The sequence below is a fragment of the Larimichthys crocea genome, chromosome X (genome assembly GCF_000972845.2).
Source record: "Larimichthys crocea isolate SSNF chromosome X, L_crocea_2.0, whole genome shotgun sequence".
Taxonomy (NCBI): Eukaryota; Metazoa; Chordata; class Actinopteri; family Sciaenidae; genus Larimichthys; species Larimichthys crocea.
Window position 1 is genome coordinate 39,143,386 of NC_040020.1, and position 23,140 is coordinate 39,166,525.

Here is a 23,140-nt window from a genome sequence, read left to right on the forward strand (position 1 = left end):
TACTTTCGAGCGCTGATGTGGAATGATAGCCAAGCAAGCTGGGACTCTTAGCGGTCGATTCTAAGGTGTCAGTGCTATGCGAAGGGGCTTGATCTCATTGTGGGATCATCTTCTGCTTCATCCCTGTGATTAAACCATTTGAATTGAAACAGTGGCATTCATGTAAGAGTAGTAACAATAAGCAGAGCCACGCCTAAACAGTCTGAAGGAGATCAATCTAAACTCCAGCTTAACAAAGTATAACTTGATGCCAAGCAAAGCTGCTAACTATCTTTGTCTCTATAATATCAGTCGTAAACATTAGTCTTTGGTGCCACTAACTCCTAATTAAGGCCACTTATACCAAAGCTTAACAGTCATCCTGAGAGTATCTTAAAAGAGGCAGGTTTCCTCCAACCTCAGCAGACGTAAGTGCCATGCAGCCAAAAAAGTAACATTTCTGGGTTAAAAGTGATCAAGAGAAATGCAGGAAAATACTAATTTAAGTACAAGTATATGAGAAATTACAACACAACAGATCACAAAACACATCCAAGATGGCAGCTGCATAAGAGATTTCCCAGATGTTTCCTGTTTTCTTTTTAGTGGAATGGATTGTTGGTGGGAAATTGCTGTACACTGGCACAACTGTGGGTGTGTTTTTAAGTACAACAATGACTGGTATGACAAACAGCTGCATATCGAGTGCTTTAGCTTATTCAGAGAGATGGAGAGAGTCAGCGTTGAAAACTATTTTGAAGTGTCATCGAGTTGGGCGTTGCAGAGTCAGTTTGGTGGCCCTCGCCGCCTGCTCTCCAGCTGAGTCAGTCTGTCCTCCCTGCCCTGAACATGCTCCGCCCCCACTCTCTGAGCTGTTTCCATGGCAGTGATGTCTAGGTGGGCGTACCTGATGGAGCCCTCTTCTGGTCGGCAATCGGCGGGAGAGGGGGAGAAAAGAGAAAATGTTTGCATTTCTACTTTGTTTCGTGTTTTTTAACTTCACCATAAACTTTTTTTGATCCATTTTCTTCATTGGCAGTGCTGGAATATAACTTTCATTTCATCTGTTAATATAACCATTCATTTCAACTGGTCCCTCAGATTATTTTGAAGATACATTTAGACTGTTTCTAAATTATTTTGTCACTGTTGTAAATTTTTCACCAAATATGTGATTACACCACATAAATTAGGTACTGAGGCACTAAAAATAACATTTATATGTCTGTTTTACATCAATAAATTGTTTCTCCTCATCCATGCATTGTGCTGACCTGTCCTTACTTGATGCAAGTTGCAAAGAAAACATTTCCATGCACTTTTTCCAAATACAGCCAATAGATACAGAGAGGTAGGCAGAAAAGTAAGCAGCAATAAAAGAATGCTCTCAACCAAGTGTTTTGTTTCTCTGTCATAATTTGTAAGAATCAGTACACACTGCACTATACTGGTAGAAGAGCTAAAAAATCTACCACCCTGCTGGATAAGTGCATAAGAAATATGGACAGAGGACATTTTAGCTAAATCGTATAAAATTTTAGCTGAATGTACAATGCAAAATTTGACTTAATATGCAAACGCTGAAGCCATTCCCACAGGATAGGAAAAAAAGCAGCAGGAGGAAAAGACAAATGGAGATCTAAAATAGCCATTAAGGCTCAGTGTTCTTACTGGGTCTGCAGAGCTGCAAAGTGTTACCTCTGAGAGCACTGTACAGACTGGAGACTGGAGCCAAGCCGGGTTCCTGCAGGTCCAGCTCTGTGTAGAGGAGCTCTCTGTTAGATTTGGCTGGCAGGGGGCTGATGGGGATGTTAACATAATTTACAGTGCTGTCACTACGGAGCCCAAAGTCCTGTGACACAGATGGATGGGCAGACTGGAACATACCTGAAGGAAAAATCCAAAAGGGTAACTGGTTACACATTTGATCACGGACAGCCGGCTAAAGTGTGAATAGAAAAACACCAAGACAAATGGGATATATTCAGAAAACATCACGCATGGCAATTTAGTCTTAAAATTGGGTAATTTGCTTACCGCAGGTTGATGTTGGCCTGTACATGCTCAGTGCGATAGGCAGAGGTGGAGGCGCAGAGGGTGGCAGAGAGGGCACTGACCTCTTCAGACCTGCAAATTTATCACCAACATCTCCAACGTCAGCATGTTCCTCTCTCACACAGAGAGGAGGATCTGGAAACACGTTTAGCACAATATTATGATGCTTTAGTTCACGTGGCGAGCAGAATGAGAAAAATGTTCTAAAAGTGCTCTTTAGGCAGCAGAATGGTAACCATCAGCCCTGTGTGGTGATAATAATATATGATCTTATTTGAACTTCCTGCTGTTGCACAGTTTTATCTATGCAATGCATCATCTTTAAAAACAGTATTTAAATGTAGTGGAGAGAAATGTACAATATCTGTATCAAATATTCAGGTTAAAGGAACAGTGTGAAGGATTCAGTAGCATCTAGAGGTGACGGTTCCCTCCAAGAGTGAAGGAGAAGTTACAGTGGCCGTAAAACTTGCTTTGTAGATATAAAGGGCTCCTTCAAAGGTAACAAAAACACAATGATTCTTATGAGTAGTATGTCTCAATCCCCTCTGCCAATAGGATCTTTGAACGCCTTTTCCTAAAGACAGAAGTAAAAGTACTTAGTTACTTTCCAACACTAAGACCCAAGCACATCTGTTTAATTCACAAACATACCTTGTGTATCTGCAGAAGGTGACACGCCTGATGGTGAGCTGGCAACCTGGGAAATAAATGACAAAAAGTTTGTACTCAAGAACTCTAGAATAAACTAAAAATCAAATAGATTATTTGTTTGTTTGATGCTTTTGTCATGTTTCATTTAGAGTGATGCTTTGTAACTTTTCCTAAGCTGAAGCCACTCTAGTTATAAGTGCTAATTCTAGGATGATTTCTCTGTGAATATGACTCCATTTCTCAAGATTATCTTGACTTTTATTTTAAAAACATGGTCCTATTCATTGTACTTTAGATTCAAGTAGAAACATGCCTTAAGAACAAAGTGCAAATTCACTCACTGATTTCAGTTCAGTAGTGAACATTTGCTAACATTACTGGTCATACTAGACCAAATACAGTTGCAGTAGCAAACCCTCTTGAGTGTAGTGAAATGAGCAAGGTCTGTTTTACTTCTCATGTCTCCTCTTCCAAATGTTCCATAGTAATGCGTTTTTTTATGGCTCCCCAAACTAAAAATCTTACCTGAGTTAAGCATCTGTTCTTCGCTGACTTCCACTGCTCTGGTGTAATGTAGTTGTCTAAACCATGACCGCACTGCGTGAGGAAGACAAGAGAGATTATCACAGAGGCAGGCGGTTAATTGTTAGTGAAAAATGAGATATAAGAAGAGTGGCAATGGTGTACACGGCTTCAAAAAGGACTGATTGGGAGAACAAAACAAGGGGAGGAAGTGTGACGGCATTAGGTGGAGAAAATCTGGTGATACTGAGCTGAGAGGACAGATCTGACATCTTTAGGAGGTGGCAGATGAAAAAGAAAAGGGTGGCTGGCTCAGACATGAGAAATCTCTGACAGTATGTCCCATTTTTCATCTGCACACAACAGCTAATAAGCAGCATCTCAAACTTCAGGAATATTATCTGTCATCTGGTTTGTTTCAACAGGCATAATACAACTTATGGAATCTGGCACTGTCTCATTACCCGACACAAGGGACGGGTGTTTTTTGCCACATTGAATCTCTGACGTCTCATAGAGGTGGAATCACAAATGAAGAAAACTCACTGTTTCATCCAACAGGATAGTCTCCTTCAGGGGTTTCTGTTGGTTTCATCACTTCTCATTAACTTATTCGCCACCCTTGTGTGCTCCCTCCCTCTCTCTCTCTTTCCAACATACCCATGATGTATAATGAACAGACACACACACACACACACTCCTACACAAGCTGTCAGAAAATCACAAGACATGCTGCTTCCACTCCTGCTCTGATGGTAATTTGCTCGCTACAAGGGGGGAAGCGCTTTTCACAACACATCAGAAAATTAATTAGACAATGTGGAGAAATCTCATGCAATGTCTTTTGAGGTTTCAGACAAAAGAAAACAGCCAGATCTAAACCAACACCTCCATTTTTTACAGTTACTGTTTTTCTATATTAACAGTTCAGTGTTGCAGCAGGTGGGACTGTCACTTCACAGTGAGAGGGATCACTTCAGTCTGGTGTTTGAATCTTCTCACCCGTGTTTCCACGCCCTGTGGTTTTCAGACCAAAGACATGTAAAGTCACTTGGACTGGAGACTAAACTGCCCGTGTGGAAGAGGCTGAGGAGAATGCTTGTGTTTTCAGTACAGGATGAGCATTTTTAAAAAGCAAACTAACAAATGGATTTGTTCTTTGCATGCTCTGCTGTGGTGGTAATGGTTAATGATGATAGTGTTCCCCACTTCAAATGTATGAATAGGAAGTATATTTTATGGCTGCTTTTTCGTTCTTGTGGTAAGCACTGCTAAGCATTTTGCAGTGTTTTCAGCTTCTCTATGAGCCTTTAAGCCATCGACTATTGTAAATCACAATTACAAAGGCAGCCACCCAAGTGAGTCATTAGGGTGAATATCAAGTAGCAGTGTATATGTGAAGAAGCCAGTTAATTGCTGCTTGAACTTCTGGTGCATAAGTCCCACACACTGCAAAATTACGTAACTCGACAAAAGGCAAAAGTTTAAAAGAAGAAGAGAAAAGGCCAGACAGAGGAAAACTCGATTAGGGAAGTAGACCCTCACCATGACTCACTAAAACATAAAGTTGAATCAACACCAGTATAAACTGAAAAAGAAAAAGACCTCAACAGATTATCACCAACGGTGCTTTTATATACGGTGTTTTTTCGTCCTCCATCTGTATGTAGAGCCACTGCAAGTTCAGGAGTTAACTGATGTGTTTGAGGGATGTTTTATTAACTGCTACTCTGCCGTTTCCTTTCTTTTTATTACTTCTGATGGGTAGAGGATGAATCCTACTGATTATGGCGCGCCCATAACTGTTCATGAAGCACCACCATTAATAAATCAAATTTAATTGTTCAGTGTCTGGCGCTAATCAGCAAAGGTTAGTATGCTAAACTAAGATGAGGTATTGCACATGATGAAGATTGTACCTTCTAAACTTCGGCATGTTAGTGTTATCACTGTGAGCATGTTAGCATGCAGACATCAGAGTCTAACATGGGTGTAGACTCTTGTCTTGTCTTCGTTATACTGTGTCTGTGAAGCTTCTTATGTATTTGCAACTTGTGAACTGCATGCAAATGCGGTCATACTGCATGTCGAGGCACAACTTTGCTCAATTTAATGTTATTATAAACTTTAAAAGTTCTCTTTATTTGCCTAGATGAGGGTTTAATGACCTAAAGCTTGGCTTTATTATCAAATACTTGTACCTAAGACTAGAACCTAAGCCCCATGGCTAATGGATAGTGACTAGGGTCAGGCAGATCTAGCATTAACAGGACAACACAGGTCACCAGGGGTTAGACCTTCCAAATCTATTGCAGTATAAATATATTAGCAGGTCTTGAACTTTGTTGCTTCCAATCTACAGCAGTATCACTGCGGTGCCTCAACTCTAATATAGACGAACATCTGTGACAGCAGGTGTCCAATTGGTAACCTTAGCAATATCTCTTGTGCTCTCTCTGCTTCTTTCCTCATCCCTCAACACCCAAATCACAATTCAAACTGAGCTCATCCTATCTTATTAGCACAAGGGATGGTTACATAAGATCCCATTTATGAGCACAGGAATAAAAAAATAAAAAAAACCACTGTGGGCTTAATAAATGCAAGCAGAAACATTAAGCTGAAATTAGCATCCGTGGGAGCATACCCGAGAGCTAGAGAAAGTGATTAGCATGATGATCTGCAAACATTTTGCTCCATTTCATTAAGTCCATACTTAATTCAAATGTTAGCACAGAAACAAAACTCCCAAGGAGAACTTGAAGACGGAGAGCTTCAATTGCATAATGATGAAAAGCTGCATTCCTTTTTGTTGGTTTGAATTATATTATAATGTGATTAACTAAATCTCTTCAGGGCGATTAGACTCTAGTATTATTAAAATGTTTAAAAAAGTACATTCTATGGTTGAACTAATACAGTCTGTATTACTGATGCGATCCAATTTCTGAACAGCTGTTTTCATTTCATAGAGGGTTCAAAAGACATCGTTTCATGACACTAGCTCTGACATATATTCTGCTTAGCTTGTTCACCGGTTGACTTGTTTACTGGTATATTGAAGGTGTATGACACTGCCAGTACCTGTGTTTCTTTACAAACCAAGTCTCCAGGTGCCAGTGGGGTTATAGGTGTGGACCTCCCCTCACTGTCCACAGATGGCGCCATCTCACTGCCCCATGAGTGCGAGCGTTGCATCATAGCCTGGCGCTGAGCCCAGGGTCCTGTGGGCCTGTTGCTCAATGTTTGGCCCTGACTACTCCCTCCATCTACACTGCTCATGCTGTCCCTGCACAGCACAGGAGGGCCTTCTTGGGCAGAAGGTTCTCTCAGGGTCAGGGTCTGGAGCAGACTCCTGGGGGTGTCATACCACAGTCTGAGCAGGCTGGGGATTCGATACTCATCACTGTGCCTCCGGGAGGTACGGGAGCTAGATCTGGAGGCACAGGGGCAGGGGGAGGAGGTAGCAGAACTGTGCTCTGTGGTAAGTGTTGACTGAAAAGGAGGAGGAGGAGAAGTCGGAGGAGGAGGAGGAGGAGAAGTCGGGGGAGGAGGAGAAGTCGGAGGAGGAGGAGGAGGAGAAGTCGGGGGAGGAGGAGGAGTGGGGGAAGGCACAGAAGGAGGTGAAGATGGAGGAGCAGGTAAGCTGGCCACAGAGCCAAACTCCTCTCCCCCTCCCTGGCTTGCAGTGTCCAGACTCCCTGTGTAAGAGGAGCAGCTCCCTGAATACGACGACTGACTGCCTGTCGCTATCCCAATCCCACTGTCTAATGAGCTCTGGCGCCCGCTGTCATGGAGACCACGAGGATGGAGCTGGCCAGAGGATGGATGAGTCCCGGAGCTTCCCATCACTCCAGCATAAAGTCGGTCATCTGAACTGGTCAAAGCTTTCAGCGTGGAGGAGCTTGACGCTGTCTCATTGGAGAGGTGCGGCCTACCTGACGGCTCTACCCAAAATGGAAGTCTGCTTCCATAGCTCGTGTCTGATTGGCTGGAGGACGAGCTGGAGATGCTTCTCTGGTCGTCTCCGGCAACAGATGTGCTGCAGCTGTAAGTGGAAGCTGAAGAAGGGCGAGAAAGTTATTAGATCCTGATGAGGTGATTTATTAACCAATCTGCACAAACACATTAGAATGCAGTCATCCTTATAAAACAGCAACATTTAATAATTATTATGTAAATTATGTCTTTTATTGGTTCTGGGTACAAAATATTATGACCCTGTAAAATCACTTTTCAATTATCTGTTCTTATTAGTGGTTTCTGTGCAGTGAGGGCAGAAATCATGAAGTTCTTCCAAGCTTTAAAGGTTTTCAGCAGAAATGAATCATGGGACCTCTGACTACACTGAGCTTCATATTTCTGACTAACACACCCACACGTAATTATGACTCATAAATACAGACCAGTGAGTAAGCCTTTGTTTGGACAGAGAACCAGCCAGCATACTGAGGCGCAATGATGAGTAAGAAATTCATGATGTATAGCAGATCCAAAACACCATGACCGATATCAACACCTGAAGGTTGTAAGATGATGCATAGTATCCCTCTGATACATTACAGTGTGCTCATAAGTTACATATTGGATACAGGAGAGGAGAGGAGGGAGAGGTTAACAGAATAACGTACCTGAGCTGCTTGCTAGGCTGCACTGAGACAACATGCTGAGTCTTTTCTCCAGCTCTGATGCCTCCTGGCTGATCCGTTCCTCTGCTGACACGGGGTCAGCATTGGGATCTGTCGTGTACATGCAAAAACAAAAAGAGCATAAAAGCATGAGACCCTCAGAGTGTGTAAGCATAAAGAATCAAGACAAGACACAGTTTTATCCACACTGCAGTTTGGATGGTGTTTAGATAGAAACCTGAATTTCAAGGTAATGCACATTTGATTTATTTTTAAAAGCAAAAGGAATTAAAATGTGCCTGAGGCCATTACATTATATCTTTTAAAAATACACACCTCACAAAACCAGGCCAGGAAATTGTTTTGTATCTGAATACAAATGGAAATAATTAGGCAGAAGTTTCAGGAGTGCTACTGTATGCATCAGCCTCCTCTTTAAGATGTCTGTCGCGTGTGCACTGTAAATTTAACATATCCCAGAGGAGGTTATAGGTGCCTCAACTATCCTTTGGAGCATGAATTTAGTGTAAAACCCTGCCAATTACACACTTAATGCCTGCTATATATACATGCTGTGTGTGTGTATGTGTTTGCCAGCATGCACTCATTGCAGGGGGTCAGGGTGCTTGTGTGTATAGGTGTCAACAACCTAACCCCTGGATCGCTGCCTCTGGACTGCAGCAACTAATGCTAATGTGCAGATGCCAAGTTTCTCCACTACGCTATGTGAGGTGTCAGCTAACATTTGCTAACGCTGCTGGTCTACGCTAATTATAGCTGCTTCACAGCACTGAATGTCGTGGGGTTACAGTGGGCCCCAGAGCAGACTGACGCAGGTTGGCTGACACTTGAATAAATGTGTATGGGAATGGGAATAAATTGCAGGAAGGCAGAAGTTAAACTCTGGGCATTTCCAAAATGATGCTGACTTTGCAGCATGTACAAGAAACATACCACATGTATTTAAAGTTACATCTGAAGTGTCCTGATATCTTTCAAGCTAAATAAGCTATAAAACAATGAATATAAAGTTTCCATTATAAGTAAATAAAAATCTAAAGTACAGATGTATTAGCAACCTAAGTATCAAGTATGAAAATAAAATGTGCTTTTTTGACAGCAGAATGCACCCTATCAGTGTCACACTATTATATATTATATATTTTTGGATTATTACTACTAATGTATTAAAATATGAACCTATTTTAATATACGTTGGTTGAGATAAAGTTAATTTTAGACAGACAGTTTCACATAAACTTGGAAATAGAAAATTTGAGTATTCAGAAAGTCAAAGTGTCAGAAATCAAATTGTTATTCTAAGCAAAGAGTGGATTTCTCAGTGTAAAGTCATGGCCAGACTTAAAGTTTATAAAGTGACTGTGCAGGAAAATTCTTTTCAAGGACATGATTTATCAGCATTATCATGCAGGCAGACCAGAAATGACCACACCATTAGAAGACCAATACATCACGCTTAGTTCTCTGAGAGATAAAAAAAAAAAAAGAGTTTGCTAAATAATGAACATAAGACTACAGTTAACTAAAGCCCTGTCAAAAGAAGGCTCTCTTGTAGTGTAGTGGTTCTCAGAGAGGGAAATAAGGTCAAACACTTGTGTTGGATTCAGAAGTGCCAGCATTTCACAGTGGCAGTAACAGAATGAGGTATATGTGAGGAGACAAACAGTAGAGAGAATGACCCTGAGTGCAGCCTGAGAATGAACCCAAACACACCTCAAAGCTTTGAAAGAACCTGAAGACAAAAAAAACAAGAAATCGTGACTGTCAACCTCGCTGAACATTACAGAGGCACTATAGACTGAAGTAAATGGGATAACATGAAATCCATTATTCATTCTTCAAGGATTCAGCTTTTCACTCAACTCTATATTATGATTTATAATACAAAAAATAAAATATTACATTTGAAGCAAATGCAAACTAGAAGTGTCTCAGGCTTTTGGACCTCACTGTATGTTCACATAAGTATACTCTATGTGGGTACAAGAAAACTCCCAAGGGTACCTTTGAGTACAGGGGTCAAGTAAAACTAGTTATGTTGCATAACTTCAGTGAAGTGTGTACCAAAAGGAAACAGGAAAATCTAATGGAGGTAGATGGGAAAACTGGGTCCAGGTCAAAATAGTCACTTTAAAAACGATGGCTGACTCTGCAAGTGCAAGTGCAGTTTGATGTTAGCAGTAGAAAACTGTTGAAGATGGAGAACTGAAGGTTTCTTCTTCATGTCCTGTACAGCATTAAAAACTAAGACGTTTGTCCACATTGGCATCGATTCTCCATCTGTTTATTGTAAAGCATTACCAATGTTTATCTGTATACTGTATCACAGTGAGGAAGGCCTGCCCCTCTGTCTATTCAGACTATGACAGAGTTGTCATTTCCTTGGTATGTGTCATGTGCAATTTTTCTCTTTCCATCTGTCACTAAACCCTCTGTCTCCATATATGTCTTAGAAATGCCTCTGAAATTAACAGTAACAATAGCGTACAAGTCACACACAAAGGCATGACCCCTTAATCCACAGGGTGACCCTTGGGACTCAAAGCATGTTGTGTTTCCGTTAGCATGGCGCCTGACACAAATGCTCAACATGCGCACTAAACAGGCAGTAAACCTTTATACTGGAAGGCACAGAGTCACATACCAGTGTGATTGGCTGTTCAGACTAGTGTCAGACCAGATATTCCTACTAAAAAAATGTAATAACATAACATGTATACATATACCGCATGTATTTATGTTTGAAGGCTTGCATGCATGTGTGTGTTCACCTGGCAGGGTAGGGCGCAATCCATGAGGGGTCCTGCTGGGGGTTATGCCCCTGACAATGCAGTCAAACAGGAAACTGATCTGCTCTCCTTCTGAACAGGACAAGAAGAAAACACCAGCCCCTAGAAGATTTATGAGAGAGAGAGTTACATATGATGGATAACTAGAAAAAAAGATGAACAATTACAAAATCAACAAATATTAACAGCAGGGTAAGTTAGCACGTAGGAAATATGTTGTAATGTATGGTAATTATAGAGTAAAAATCTAAGTTTTTGGAGCAATCCCAAGCAATATTCTGTGGGGTTGTATGACTGTCATAAAGGCAAGGTTGTCCTTTGTGCCAGTAACAACCCTTTCTTCTAAAGGTTACAAAACGCCTCTCAATTCAGCCCCCACTCACTCTCCTATCCAGCCCACACAGAGGTAAGTGTGTGTGTGAAAATCATGAAACATCAAAATCTCACATCGCTGAGATATTGAAAAGATAGTCACAACGTAAATGCTTACTCAGGTATTCAGTCAAACAAAATCTTTTTTTTTTTCATGAAACTGAGTTTGCTGATAATAAAAAAAGGAAGAAAGCCAAGAAAGTGCAGCAGAAAATCGTTAAAATTGTTGAACTGAATGACAACAGAATCAGTCTTGAACGAAATGTAAATGTTTTTAAAACTTGTTGTTGCTGTTATTACAGTACTGAAAATGATGTTTTTATTTATGAGACAGCTTTAAATAAGATTTCAAAGGTCACAAAAGAACATTTGATACTTGGATGAATGTATCTATCCATCTTATGCATCCACATCCAAAGTTAACTTACTTAACATTTTACTTACTTTCATTATGTATTTAATGCTTTTACAATCTGCTTTCAGAGCACCACTTAGTTCTTCATGCTGAATAATTGAACAGTTTCTCGCTTGAATCATCACTGAGCATTAAATGTAATGGAATCCTATTTGCTTCATTAGCCGTTATGTATTTTATCACGTTTCTCTGAGTCAGTGGAAATACTGGGCCTGCAGATTGACTCGCAATGAGAGGAGAAAGGTATGAATCATGGATAATAACAGTGTAACACTATTAGCTGAGATGATGCTAAACACTAAACAAGGAAAACAACAAAAATCAAAAGAGGTGCTGTTTTTTTAATCCAACTGATTAATCTGCACTGATTGAAAGAGTTTTAAGAAGATGATGAAGTCCAAAACTTGAACAGAATCACAGGGAGTCCAAAAAAATGTGGACCTTTGGACCAAAAGTAAAAAAAAAAGAAAGCTGTAGGTCACAAACTATGAGTGTGCAAGCTGTCATTCACCCTTCAGCCATTCAGACATCAAAACGAGACAGAAAAGCAGAAAACCCAAACTATGGCCTTGAAAATAAACTGTCAAATTGTGCTTCACTACAAAAAGAATCATGGATAAAAAATACTCTGTGGACATTTCTTCATCTATGGTTTGGATTAAATTAAATAGAAAACCTGTTTGCTAAACACCTTAATCCTCTGGGGTTCGAGCAATCACCCACGATTGGAAAAGCAATAAATCGGGCAATTAATGGGATCCCAGAGGGCTCATGAAGGTAAGAAGTTCCGGATAGAGCTAAGAGATAAGACATCAACAATTAAATCAGCCCAAATAACACTTAGTTTCAACTTTCTTTGCACACACACACACACACACAATCACGTGTGATTTTTATTTTATGTTAGCAGACTGAGAGGTGTTTGTAATGTTTTTCCCACCCTGTTTATATCAGTGAGAATAAGCTCTCAATATAACACATTACAATTCAACAGCATCACATCCTCAAAAAATGCGTAAATAACACTTCTGCCTTATGTTTTGCTGCAGAGTCATTTTTTTCCTTTATGGACTGCTCATTAAATCAGCTATATCTATATCTATTCAGTGTTTCATTGACAGATCTTCTTTTCTGTCGCAAGGAGACAAGCTCTGAGTGATGACATGACACAAGTATGAAAATCTTTCTCTTAATAGACTTCAAAGGCAGCAAGAAATAATCTCATACATAGTTTCCCAATATTTCTCTTAATACGCAGCATAGAGAAATTATGGCCATAGGTCTTTGTAGTCTCTTTTTCAAGCTGCTGCGGGGAAGAAGAAAAAAAAACATTTTCAGAGACCTTGATAAGCTCTCTGTACACAAGCAGTTTTGGAAAATTTTTCAGCCTTTATGGGGGAATGTCATCATAACCATTTAAACAAAATACATAAAATTATTCAGATCTGTTGGGACTGAATAAGCTTTATTTCTCTATTTTCTGCAAATGTGTCCCATTTTCTGGCAGTTATATTTATCTTTTTAATTTGTTATGACCACCAAGGAACCCTTCCTCATTTATTTCTCACAAAATATGCTGTAAGTTCCTGCTGCATGATAGCTCCTTTTAACAGAGACAGATCTTTGTTTTCTTATTATAGCAGCAGCACACTCCATGGCAGGAGTTCAGCTGTCTTGTCTGAAGGAGGTTTACCACTCATCCAAGAGGCTTCAACACTTCTAATGACAGGTGGAGAGTCAGAGACATTTTAACCTCTATGGGTCATTCACAGCTTAATGTTACATGACACTAGAATAGCTGAAGTTGTCTTTTACTTCTAGAAATCTTCTGATCAGGATAAATGTTATCATTTATCCAAAACATGGTTATCTGGATAAATGAAAACATGAAAAAACTGCAATGGCACCCAAAATCATGCATCAGAACTACACGTAATGAACACCACACTGGAAAAACACAACTCACACGTGCATTGACATATTACTGTACTACGATATGAGGTGTGTGTAAGTGTTTATGCCACGCAGGGACATGGAAAGATTGCTGACATAGTACGTCGGCTTAAAATTGTTTTTATCCAGATCACAAGGCTCGACCATCCATCCAAACTCAGCAGAGGATCATTTATTACCATGTCTGCATGTGAGGTCTGAATCACTGTGTATGTGTGTATTTGTGTGTGTGTGTTAACAAGAACACGTGTGTATCTGCCAGAAAATATCTGTCAAGCTAAGACACAGGCTCTATAATCAACATTATTGATTATAAAACAACGTGGCCTCAGTATCACATCGAATGGAAGCTGGTGCTGATATCACTGCTTCACACTGCTGCGGCGTGTTTCATGTGACTGTACAACCAAAGGCAAACGTCCAACATCACAAAGATCCCAGCTCTCTCTGATTACTGCCTAGTAAAAGGGCTTTACACAGACAGCTGACCGCTGTCTCGCTGAGCGTGTGTAGCAGTAAAAAAAGGCTTGTCATGTCACCTTGGTGTACATCTTCAGCTCTGCAGCCAGGAATCGTATCGTCCGAGGCGCAGCTGACTTCGAAAGTGCAGCTGCAGCAGAGAGCCATGTGGCTGTCATGGGTAAAATATTTTTGTACAGCAGCATTGGATGACCGAGAGACTGCTTACTTATTTGCTTGGACAAAAAGGCCTGAGGGGAAATTGTGGAGCTGAGAGCGCAAATGAGTTATTTCATAAGATATCGCTTTAAAGTACAGTGCTCAAAAAGTGCAGCCTAATAAAGATCAGTTTGTCTCTACTATTCCAGTCATTCTGCACCATTTGCACATGATCACGGTCTGGTAGTATCTTGTAAATATGCTCTGCCGTTTTCTACTTTTTCATGCATTTTCAAGTCCTGCTGCATCTATGTAGACTTTTTTCACATTTGGACATTTGGACATGAAATGCACAGAGAAGGAAAAACACTGAGCAACACTAATGATGGCTCAGTCCCTTCAAGTGTCTCAGTGAACCATGACAGTTAAAAACACCTATTACCTAACCAGAACAAAACCAGTATTGTTGGGGGAAGGTATATGTCGCTGTGGATCTCATTCTGCTGAAGTTGTTGGTTTCTGTTGCAGACAGCATCGCAAAGGGTCAGAGGGTGAGGAGTGAGACAACAGAGTGCTTCAAACCTCTTTCAAAGAACAGAAAAGAAAAGTGACGTCAACAAGAAAACAGAGCTGTTGATCACCGGCAGCATCAGTGACCAAATTGGTTGTATACGATTATGAGGGTAATGATAAACAGTATCATTTCCTCTGCTTATGGTTACCGAAAAAAGGTTAATGGAGCCGCTAGCTGGAGCAGAGCTAATTATGGTCATTTTTTATGTCTCCCCCCCCCAAAAACAGAGAGTGTTTCATCGCGGTGCCCTTGCTCCGACACAACTTAAGGACAGACCTTTGCATGGAAATATAGTATATTGGCTGACTTCTCTGTCTGTAGCTGGGGCGGTGTCACAGATAGATTGATTTCTGAGTAATGAGTGAATGGTTAAAACGAGTGGAAACCTGATTGTAAGCAGACAAGTTTGTGTGTGTAATAACCCAGAAGAACATCTGCTATGGGTGAAACAGAAAATGTCTGCTAAGCGCTGGCATGTCTCAAGCGTCCTCACCAAATACAAATAAACATGTAAAACTGTAAACTAACACTCTGCTTTACCTTGCACTCATGCAAGGAATGTCACTTGCCGATTTGACTCTCACATCTCTCTCTCTCTCTCTGTAACTTTCTGTTCCTGCAGCCAAGAGGGGCCTCTCATCACTGCCCCGGGGTGGCAGCTGGGTAATATGTAGATGAAGGCGAAGGAGAAGACAGTGATTGGTGGTCTAGCCAGCAGATGCTATGTGATTGGTTGAGTGACCACTACAGGGGAGGCTGGTATTTATAGATGTGGTCCATCAGACCACTGAAACCAGAGCCTGAGGACTTCATGGTTATTCCTGTAGGAGCCATGAGACTGCACACACACACAGACACACACACACACTCAGATAGACGTCACATTAGTGCATGCAGGAACTTTCTCTTAACACGAACTAACACCTCCCTAAAAACAAAATACCAGCGAGAAGGTAGTTGTCACCACACAGGAGGACATATTTAAACTTATCTTAATAAAGCATGCACACACATCCACACCCAAAAATATAAAACTGCCTCTCATTCTTCACATTCATGCTCACATCAACTGGACATTCAGAGGATACCTAAACCCTGGCAACCACACAAACACACACACACACACAGCATTATTTGGTGGGCAGACGAACAGCATGGTCGTGGTTCATACATAGAAAGTCATTTCTTACGTGGATAAAGTTACTCTATAAACACCTGCAATAAATCACAGGTTCTGTTAGTGTTAAATGACAAATCTATCACGCTGTAAGGTCTAAAGGGCAATGAGCATTTTTCTTTATCTAGGAGAAGCACTTTGAAAAGTGGAATCTAGACAAACTGTGCTGCAGCGACGGTATATCACAAAGTTACCGGACCAATGAGTTCTCAGTTTGTTAGACTTTGAAGTTTGACACCCTCAGTTACTCTCAAACTGAACATCAGTCTTTGCTTGTTGACACTCCTGTTGTGTCCTTCAACCTTCAGTTGATCCCTCCTCAACATCTCAGGTCAGTCACCGGAGGATAGGCTTGATCTTATTTTATCTAATTGCACATGTGTATGTGACAAGAGTTAAATTGATTCTTTTTTTGCCTGAGGTCATTCAACATCACCTTTTTTTTCCTATTTAAAAAATCGATTTCCCTTTGTTTGCTTTGCAAGATCAATACAAAACATACACTGTTGCCCATAACATTGGAATAATTTTGTTTTCAGATACAGTGCATTCCTTTTTTCAATCCCTATTTATACACATCAGGTTAATTGTAGTTTAATTTGTTTGGAAGCTACTGATCAATAAAATTTTGAAGATACACTTTATCTATCAAGAATAAAACACATTGCCACAATCATTTCATGAGAAGAAGTAAAAATATTTGATTCCACAGTGTATATATACATGTAAAGAGGTTTGAGTGAAAATGCATCATGTCCCGCTGCTTCTAATCATGATTTCTTTCTGTCTTGATTGTCTAATATTAGTATGAAATAATAACCTAGAGGTAAGCCCTTTGTTTCCGAGGGACTGGCATCAGTCTATTATATATATATATATTGGGCCACTGTAGCCCTGGTAGAAATAAACCTGACCTTGCGTCATCTAGGTCTGGCCAGTTTCCCACAAATAATGCAACTAAACCACAAACAACAACAGAAGAGAGCCAGGCATGTGGGGCACTGTGCATTGCCAGTACAGCCATTAGTGTTAAAGTGTTGCCCTTTGTGGCAGCACGCCGCAGTGTCTAAATTCACACAGCAGGAAAACATTTTCAGTCCACGAGTTACTTACAATATCCACAGCGAGTCCCCCCCTCGAACACAAAGCCATTTGGCACCGCACCATATCGACGCAATGCTGACAACTTCCAGTGGCCAATGACGACAGGAGGGACGCCTCTGGTTAGGACCAATAGGTTGTTGCACAGGTGGAGGGAGGCAGGGCCCCTTTCTAGTTTGGTACCAGGTTCCACATTGACACTGAACCTGTGGACTGAAGGAGAGGCAGAAAAAGAGAGGTGAGAAGACATCTGAAAAGAGTGGATTGTGATTTTCACACACACTCATAATGACTTAAAGATTAGCAGAGTATCATTGATCATAAAGCACACCAGTACACTTAAACAAATGAGGTGGAACAAACAAACCTGCACACACAAACACATGATCACACATGTACGGTGTGAATGATGGCAGCGGTAATGATGATGAAGCAGTTCTTTAAGCTCTGTTGGCTGCACTTTGTCAACACTCACTTTGTGCAGATGGCACTTTTTCATTGCCAAAGTCTGTCTCTCCCTCTCACAGCCAAACACAAAGTATATACTGTATATATACAGTATGTGCCCATACAACAACAGGTTGATAATAATAAATATCATAACTCTTCAAGTATTTGCATTTTTTTTCAAACAAGCTTTAAACATCAAGAAGAAATAAGCCAGACACGGATTGAGTGCACAATAAAAGATTTAAAAGATTCCGTATTTAGACAGCACCTTCATAAAAAGTGACTTTTGTGCAGAGACTGAGGACTACATTATGCACTGTGTTGGTTTACTGAGCTCAAACAAGTGTTGAATCATGTAAATGATGTAAAACCACAGGGCGCACTACAGGGAAAGAATCAGTACACTTTAGTATCCATTATTTGCAAAAAGAGGTGAACTGATTCGAACATTTGACCAGAGACAGAAGCTTTAGAGCAGCACTTTAGACAAATTGCAGGGATGAAATAGACCTTTGTTGGGTAAAGAGAGCTGCAGTGATCTACAAGAGAAAATAAATGCATGAATGACTTCTTCTGGGGCGGCCCAAGACAACAGCACAACAACAAAATCTGTTTCAGTAGATACACCGGGGCATCCCTTAAGTTCATAGCAGTCAGGAGGTGTGCTATTTAGTGTGCTGTGGATTTTATTTTAACCATCAGCAGGACTCAAAAGAAGAGTTGCTGTTGTTGAGCTGTAAAATGTTCTCAGACAGTTTGTGGGTAGGATGAAGCCTTGCAGGTGATATTTTTCAATGAGGACGAGACAGAATTATCTATTCCGAAAAATGTACTGACAGTACAGCAGAGTGCTGCACAATAAAAAAATAATCAATTCACCTCCCAGCCTGGCTGTGAAGTACAGTTAAAAATCAGCCTGAAGTTATTAAAATTCATAATGGCTCATAGAACATTTCCCAACTTTTAAAAGGTTTTTAACAACAGATAAAATACTTGTGTGCTTCTTCGAGCTGATGGGCTCAACAGACATTTCTACTCTTCTTGTAAACTTCTTATTATGCAGGCAAAGACTTGAGGAGGGGATAATATTAGTAATAATAATAAAATAATAAAATACTAACACTGACTTGCAGTATTTCTCAACACCTTGCTTCAGAACACATTACACCTACGCTTAGAATAATATTAATGAATACATTTTATAATTAAAGCTTGTATAAGGGCCTCCAATTGATTGGGCAGTATGACTTTCAGGCCTAACTCTTTAAAATATACATTATATGTTAAAATAAATAAATAAATACGCTAAGGATAATAAGAACTGACAATATCATGCTCTAAATGCACTGTACTGCATACATATGGTATGATTTTTCATTTTCAAGGATTCAAGGATTCAAGGAGTTTTATTATCATTACAGCACATGTAAAAACATGGGATTAAACAAAATTGGTTTCCCCTGGTCCCGGAGCAGCCCGATATCAAATATAAAATATAAAACATTATATTATATATATATATATATATTATATATATATATATATATATATATAATATATATATATTATATATATATATATATAGAGAGAGAGAGAGAGAGAGAGAGAGAGAGAGAGAGAGAGAGGGAGAGAGAGAGAATATAAAAATATAGAAAGTAAAGGCAAATTTAAAACTTAAAAAACAAGTATATACAATAAATAGAACAACAACAGTATAACACCATGTTGAGGTAGTGACATTTAAAAAGGCTGTAATAATAGTTTTCTACAGATTTGATAGGGTTCACTTCCTCACTCATTTTGTTCACACTTTATTATTTATTTACTTACACCTCAGTGTAGGAAGGTGACTCTGAACTGGATCAAGCACTGTCAGGATCTAAGCTCTAATTACAGGCCACCACAAGATTGAGAGGGGAGGCAGGTTGATGTTGGGTAATGGAGAATGTCATGATGTCATTCTTAGGCTTGGGTAGATAGTCCCCACATGACAGTTGCTAGAACTGCTGATCCACACACACACACAAAAAACTCTCCAGCTTAATGCTCTCTCTGGGATCCAAACACTAAAACTAACCTGATATTTAAACAACTAGCTTTTATTAGGTCGGTTATCCAGCTTCAGCTTAGTCACACAACTTTTCCCATCAGCATGTTCCCCTTGAACAGGGATTGTGACGTCGACACAAGGCCAAACCACTGACCTTCTCCCAGGCTGTAGCGGACACGGGCATCCCAGGCCAGCAGGGCGTCTTTGTTGTTGAAGCCCAGAACCAGAGTGTGCGCCAGACAGAGGATGGAGAGGGTGTAGGATACGCCATCATACCCGGGACCTGGCTCCACACCACAGATCCCCTGAAGTAGCAGAGACAATTACACTGAGAATTTAGACTGTATCAGAAGTCATCTCTTTTATTCTGGAGTGTTTTCTTATTATAACAAAGGAAATGACTGCACTTGACAAAACATTACTTAGACACTGGTCTTATCCGCCTAAATCTAAAGAGTTTTATTTCTCCTGGGTGAGGTCAGGTGGATTTGTCCTGATGAAATTCTGATGTCAGGTGTGGATACTTTCCCAGCTAAAGGAAGTAAGAAACTTAAACTTGAGAGCAAAATACAAAACTCATCTCAAATATCAGAGAGTCTCATTAATATTGTAGAACATCTTGTGACTCTCTGGTTCCTTTTGGTCTAGTGCAGTTTACTGAGATTAGAGCACATGGTCTCTAGGTATGAGTTCATACAGATAAAAAAGACTAAGACGTTAGTCTCATTCCTGTTCCTCTTTGTTTCATGCTGTTTTTTCTGTTTGGCACAGTGTCTTGCTATGCACCATCTGGCTAGTCTACAAAGTCCCTATCCATCCATGTGTCACATTCTACCGTCTACCTTGTACTACATGTGAGAGCAGTCTAATGGCAGCAGTAGAAAGCCTGGCTGGCTGTGTGATGCAACCACACTAAAGGGGTGTAATAAATATGCCAACAGTGCGTTTAACTTACACTGGCTGAACCTACCTCCAGTGTCACATTGAGCCTCTCCTTGTGACCGCCGTCCTTCTCCTTTCCTTTCTTCTTCCCCTTGTACACCAGCAGAGACAGGCAGTCTGATGCAGACACACAAGCGCATTACACACAGTGCGGGGAGCTTTAAAGATTGACAGGCTTAAAAGTCAATTTTGTGATTAACAGCAGAATGCAGAATAACAACAGTGTCACTTTTTTTGTAATCTCTGCTGCGTGCCTTTGCGGTTTGATGGCACAGCTGTCACGACGAACCCTAAAACAATGAACTGATCTGCTGGCACAGCTGATGATGAAAGTCAAGACACAAATACGCACACAGGAACACACAGAGAGAGAACACAGAGTAGCCTGCATCATTTCCAGTGCTCTACAAACCTTTTTCAAGGACACAGCAGTGGCCTACAGCTTGAACCATATGTTTATGCTGAGAGGCACTGAGTGTGTGCTCACAGCATCTAAAGTGCACATGGGGTAAGGTTGCCTTCAGGGATATTTTGCCAGAAAGCCTCAGTATTTAGTTTGGTTCAGGCACCAAAGCTACTTGGTTACGTTTAGGGGGGGATAGAAAGGCAGAAAGCGTTTTTGCCAGACAGCCCTGAAAGCAAACTTCTCCCATGTGCATCTCAAGTTAAACAAAATTCAGTTTAGAGAAGTGCTGTGCTGCTTACCCTTTTCTGCCAGGCTTGCAAAGAGTGGACTCAGGCAATATCACAGTTTATGCTTTTAGCTGAAAGGCTTTAAAATAATTAACCTTAAATCCACCTCCCACTATAAACCCCCTTAAGGTTTAATATCCGGACTCTTAATTTGAAGGGGAAAGACAGCACTCATGTCTTGCCTGCACGTTTTAAAGGTTGAATAACATAAATTCAATCAATTCAGCTGCTGTACTGCGTGTTGACGCGGATGTGTTGCGTTATTACGCGCTCTCCATGGCGCACAGCCAAGTGACCAATTGACAAGTTGTGATTAGTTTAAGTCCAGAAAGTGGAATGAAACAGACGAACTAACTTGTGAATTCTCTGTCGCCGTGAACATGAGGACACCCTGTGAAGCATTAATAAGAGCTGACTGTAAAATAAAAAGTTGACACATACCTGCGACCGGAGAGGGCTTCCGAAGAACGACCCACCGAGTCTTCCACTGAGGAGAAGTTTGTAAAGAATCAGTAAGTGACAAAGTTTATTCCTGTAGTTGGTCCTGAAGTGTAGAAATACATTTTAAAGCTAAAAAACAAGATTAATATTGGAAGAATTAACCTTTTTTCCATCTCTAAACTTGACTTGTCCCTCCGCGACAACTGTATCCGTCATCTTCTGTCATGGTTCCGAGCAGCTGTGCGTGTGTGTGTGTGTGTGTGTGTACGTGTATACCTTACACACACACACAGATAGAGAGAGAGAGAGGGAGAGAGAGAGAGAGAGAGAGAGAGAGAGAGAGGTCACATTTCAAAATAGCCTCCACAGCCTGGGCCCCGCACTGCTGTACTTTCTCCCCGACGAACAGACCACCGGGGCAGGGAGGGACACCAGCCTCCCCCGCGGGCTCCTGCCAAGTTCGTACAGTTGTCATCCCGCGTCAAGTGCTTCTTGTTTACAATGGAGCTAATTCGATTAAAATCGCATTACCCGCGCACCTTTCACTTAACTCGTGAGGCTGGCTCTCAGCCGGGTGTTAGACAGGGATTCATGTTGATCAGTGGGGCCTTAGCTGTGTCTGTAAAAGCTGGCTGGAGAATCAAGAGATGTAAAATGAGCAAAAACAGCTTCAAATCCACAACAATGAAAAAAGATTAAAAGATTACTAGTCAAGAAAATACTTTATTATGTGAGCATGATATGTCCATATGTCCACTGAATGAACAAGGTCCAGTGTAATATAAATCCTTGCATTGCTCTTGACCAAAGCAGGACAGGATGTTTTGGGGGTGGCAATACTTTCAGAGCCTCTGCAAGTTCAAGAGGTGTTATTCCTGGAATGACAGGTGAATTCATTGAACTAGCTTACCATTTACCTCACACAGAGTCTGGGCCTAAAATGGCAAACAGCTGTCAATTTCTAAGTGGTTGACATATTAGTTTCTGAAAAAAAAACAGAATGTAAGCTGACTAATACTGCTATTATTATTTAAAGGGTAACTCCACAGATTTTACACATGAAGATGTGTTCCTTCCTTCCTGTGTTTGTATTGTACTATATAACGTCTTCTGTGGCTCTGGAGGAGTTTGGTCAAGTCAAACTGTAACGTTGTCACGTCAGAGCAACCAAAACTCCTGTTGTGGAGTTTGAGAGACGTGGGTGTTTACTTGGCAGGAAAGGTCTAATAAAAGACACTAAGACTGAAAGTCAGAATGATTCAGCCTCTTGTGTTCCAAGTTTTGTCTCTTCCCAATTCCCCAAACTTTATGGAAGAGCAATACTAAATCTTTGTGTCCCTTTAAAATACAGATTTATGTCTAAACTCAGACCCAATGAACTACAGGTGTTACAAATATTCTCCTGCATAAAGATGACAGATAGTAATGGAGAAGGCTAACAGCTAGTGCAATGCTGTGTCCCAAGTCCATACTATATGCATGTACAGTATGTAATATATACTTGCTGTGGATGCTGTTTTTTCAGTTAACATACAAAATTTTAATCTATTTTATACTCTATCATTCAAAAAGCGAGCTGACAGATTTAAAAGTTTCTGAGATGTTCCTGGAAACTGTTTCACCACCCCCACTTGTTTTTTTGTTTTTTTTGCAGTTGGACAGCTCCTCCGTGTTCTCTCTGTACTCAGTGTACATCAACAGCTCTC

At 40.6% G+C, this 23,140-nt stretch overlaps 1 protein-coding gene across 4 annotated transcripts; it reads right to left on the bottom strand.

Moving 5' to 3' along the window:
- Positions 1–113: 113 nt before the first annotated feature.
- Positions 114–21,694, bottom strand: dok7b (docking protein 7b). 4 transcript variants are annotated; one of them, XM_027283082.1, is made up of 13 exons: positions 21,597–21,694; positions 21,435–21,480; positions 20,329–20,417; positions 19,513–19,663; positions 16,871–17,071; positions 10,631–10,750; positions 7,842–7,949; positions 6,295–7,271; positions 3,214–3,285; positions 2,689–2,734; positions 2,017–2,106; positions 1,651–1,866; positions 114–902 (listed from the first exon to the last, which is right to left on the bottom strand). In XM_027283082.1, exons 1-13 carry the CDS (start codon positions 21,648–21,650, stop codon positions 766–768), a joined length of 2,307 nt encoding a protein of 768 aa, XP_027138883.1. In that variant the 5' UTR covers positions 21,651–21,694; the 3' UTR covers positions 114–765. The 4 variants fall into 4 exon arrangements, with proteins under 4 accessions (XP_027138883.1, XP_027138882.1, XP_019133722.2 ...); XM_027283081.1 differs by having other exon boundaries at positions 1,678–1,866; positions 2,017–2,169; XM_019278177.2 differs by having other exon boundaries at positions 2,017–2,169.
- Between the last annotated feature and the right edge of the window lie 1,446 nt (positions 21,695–23,140).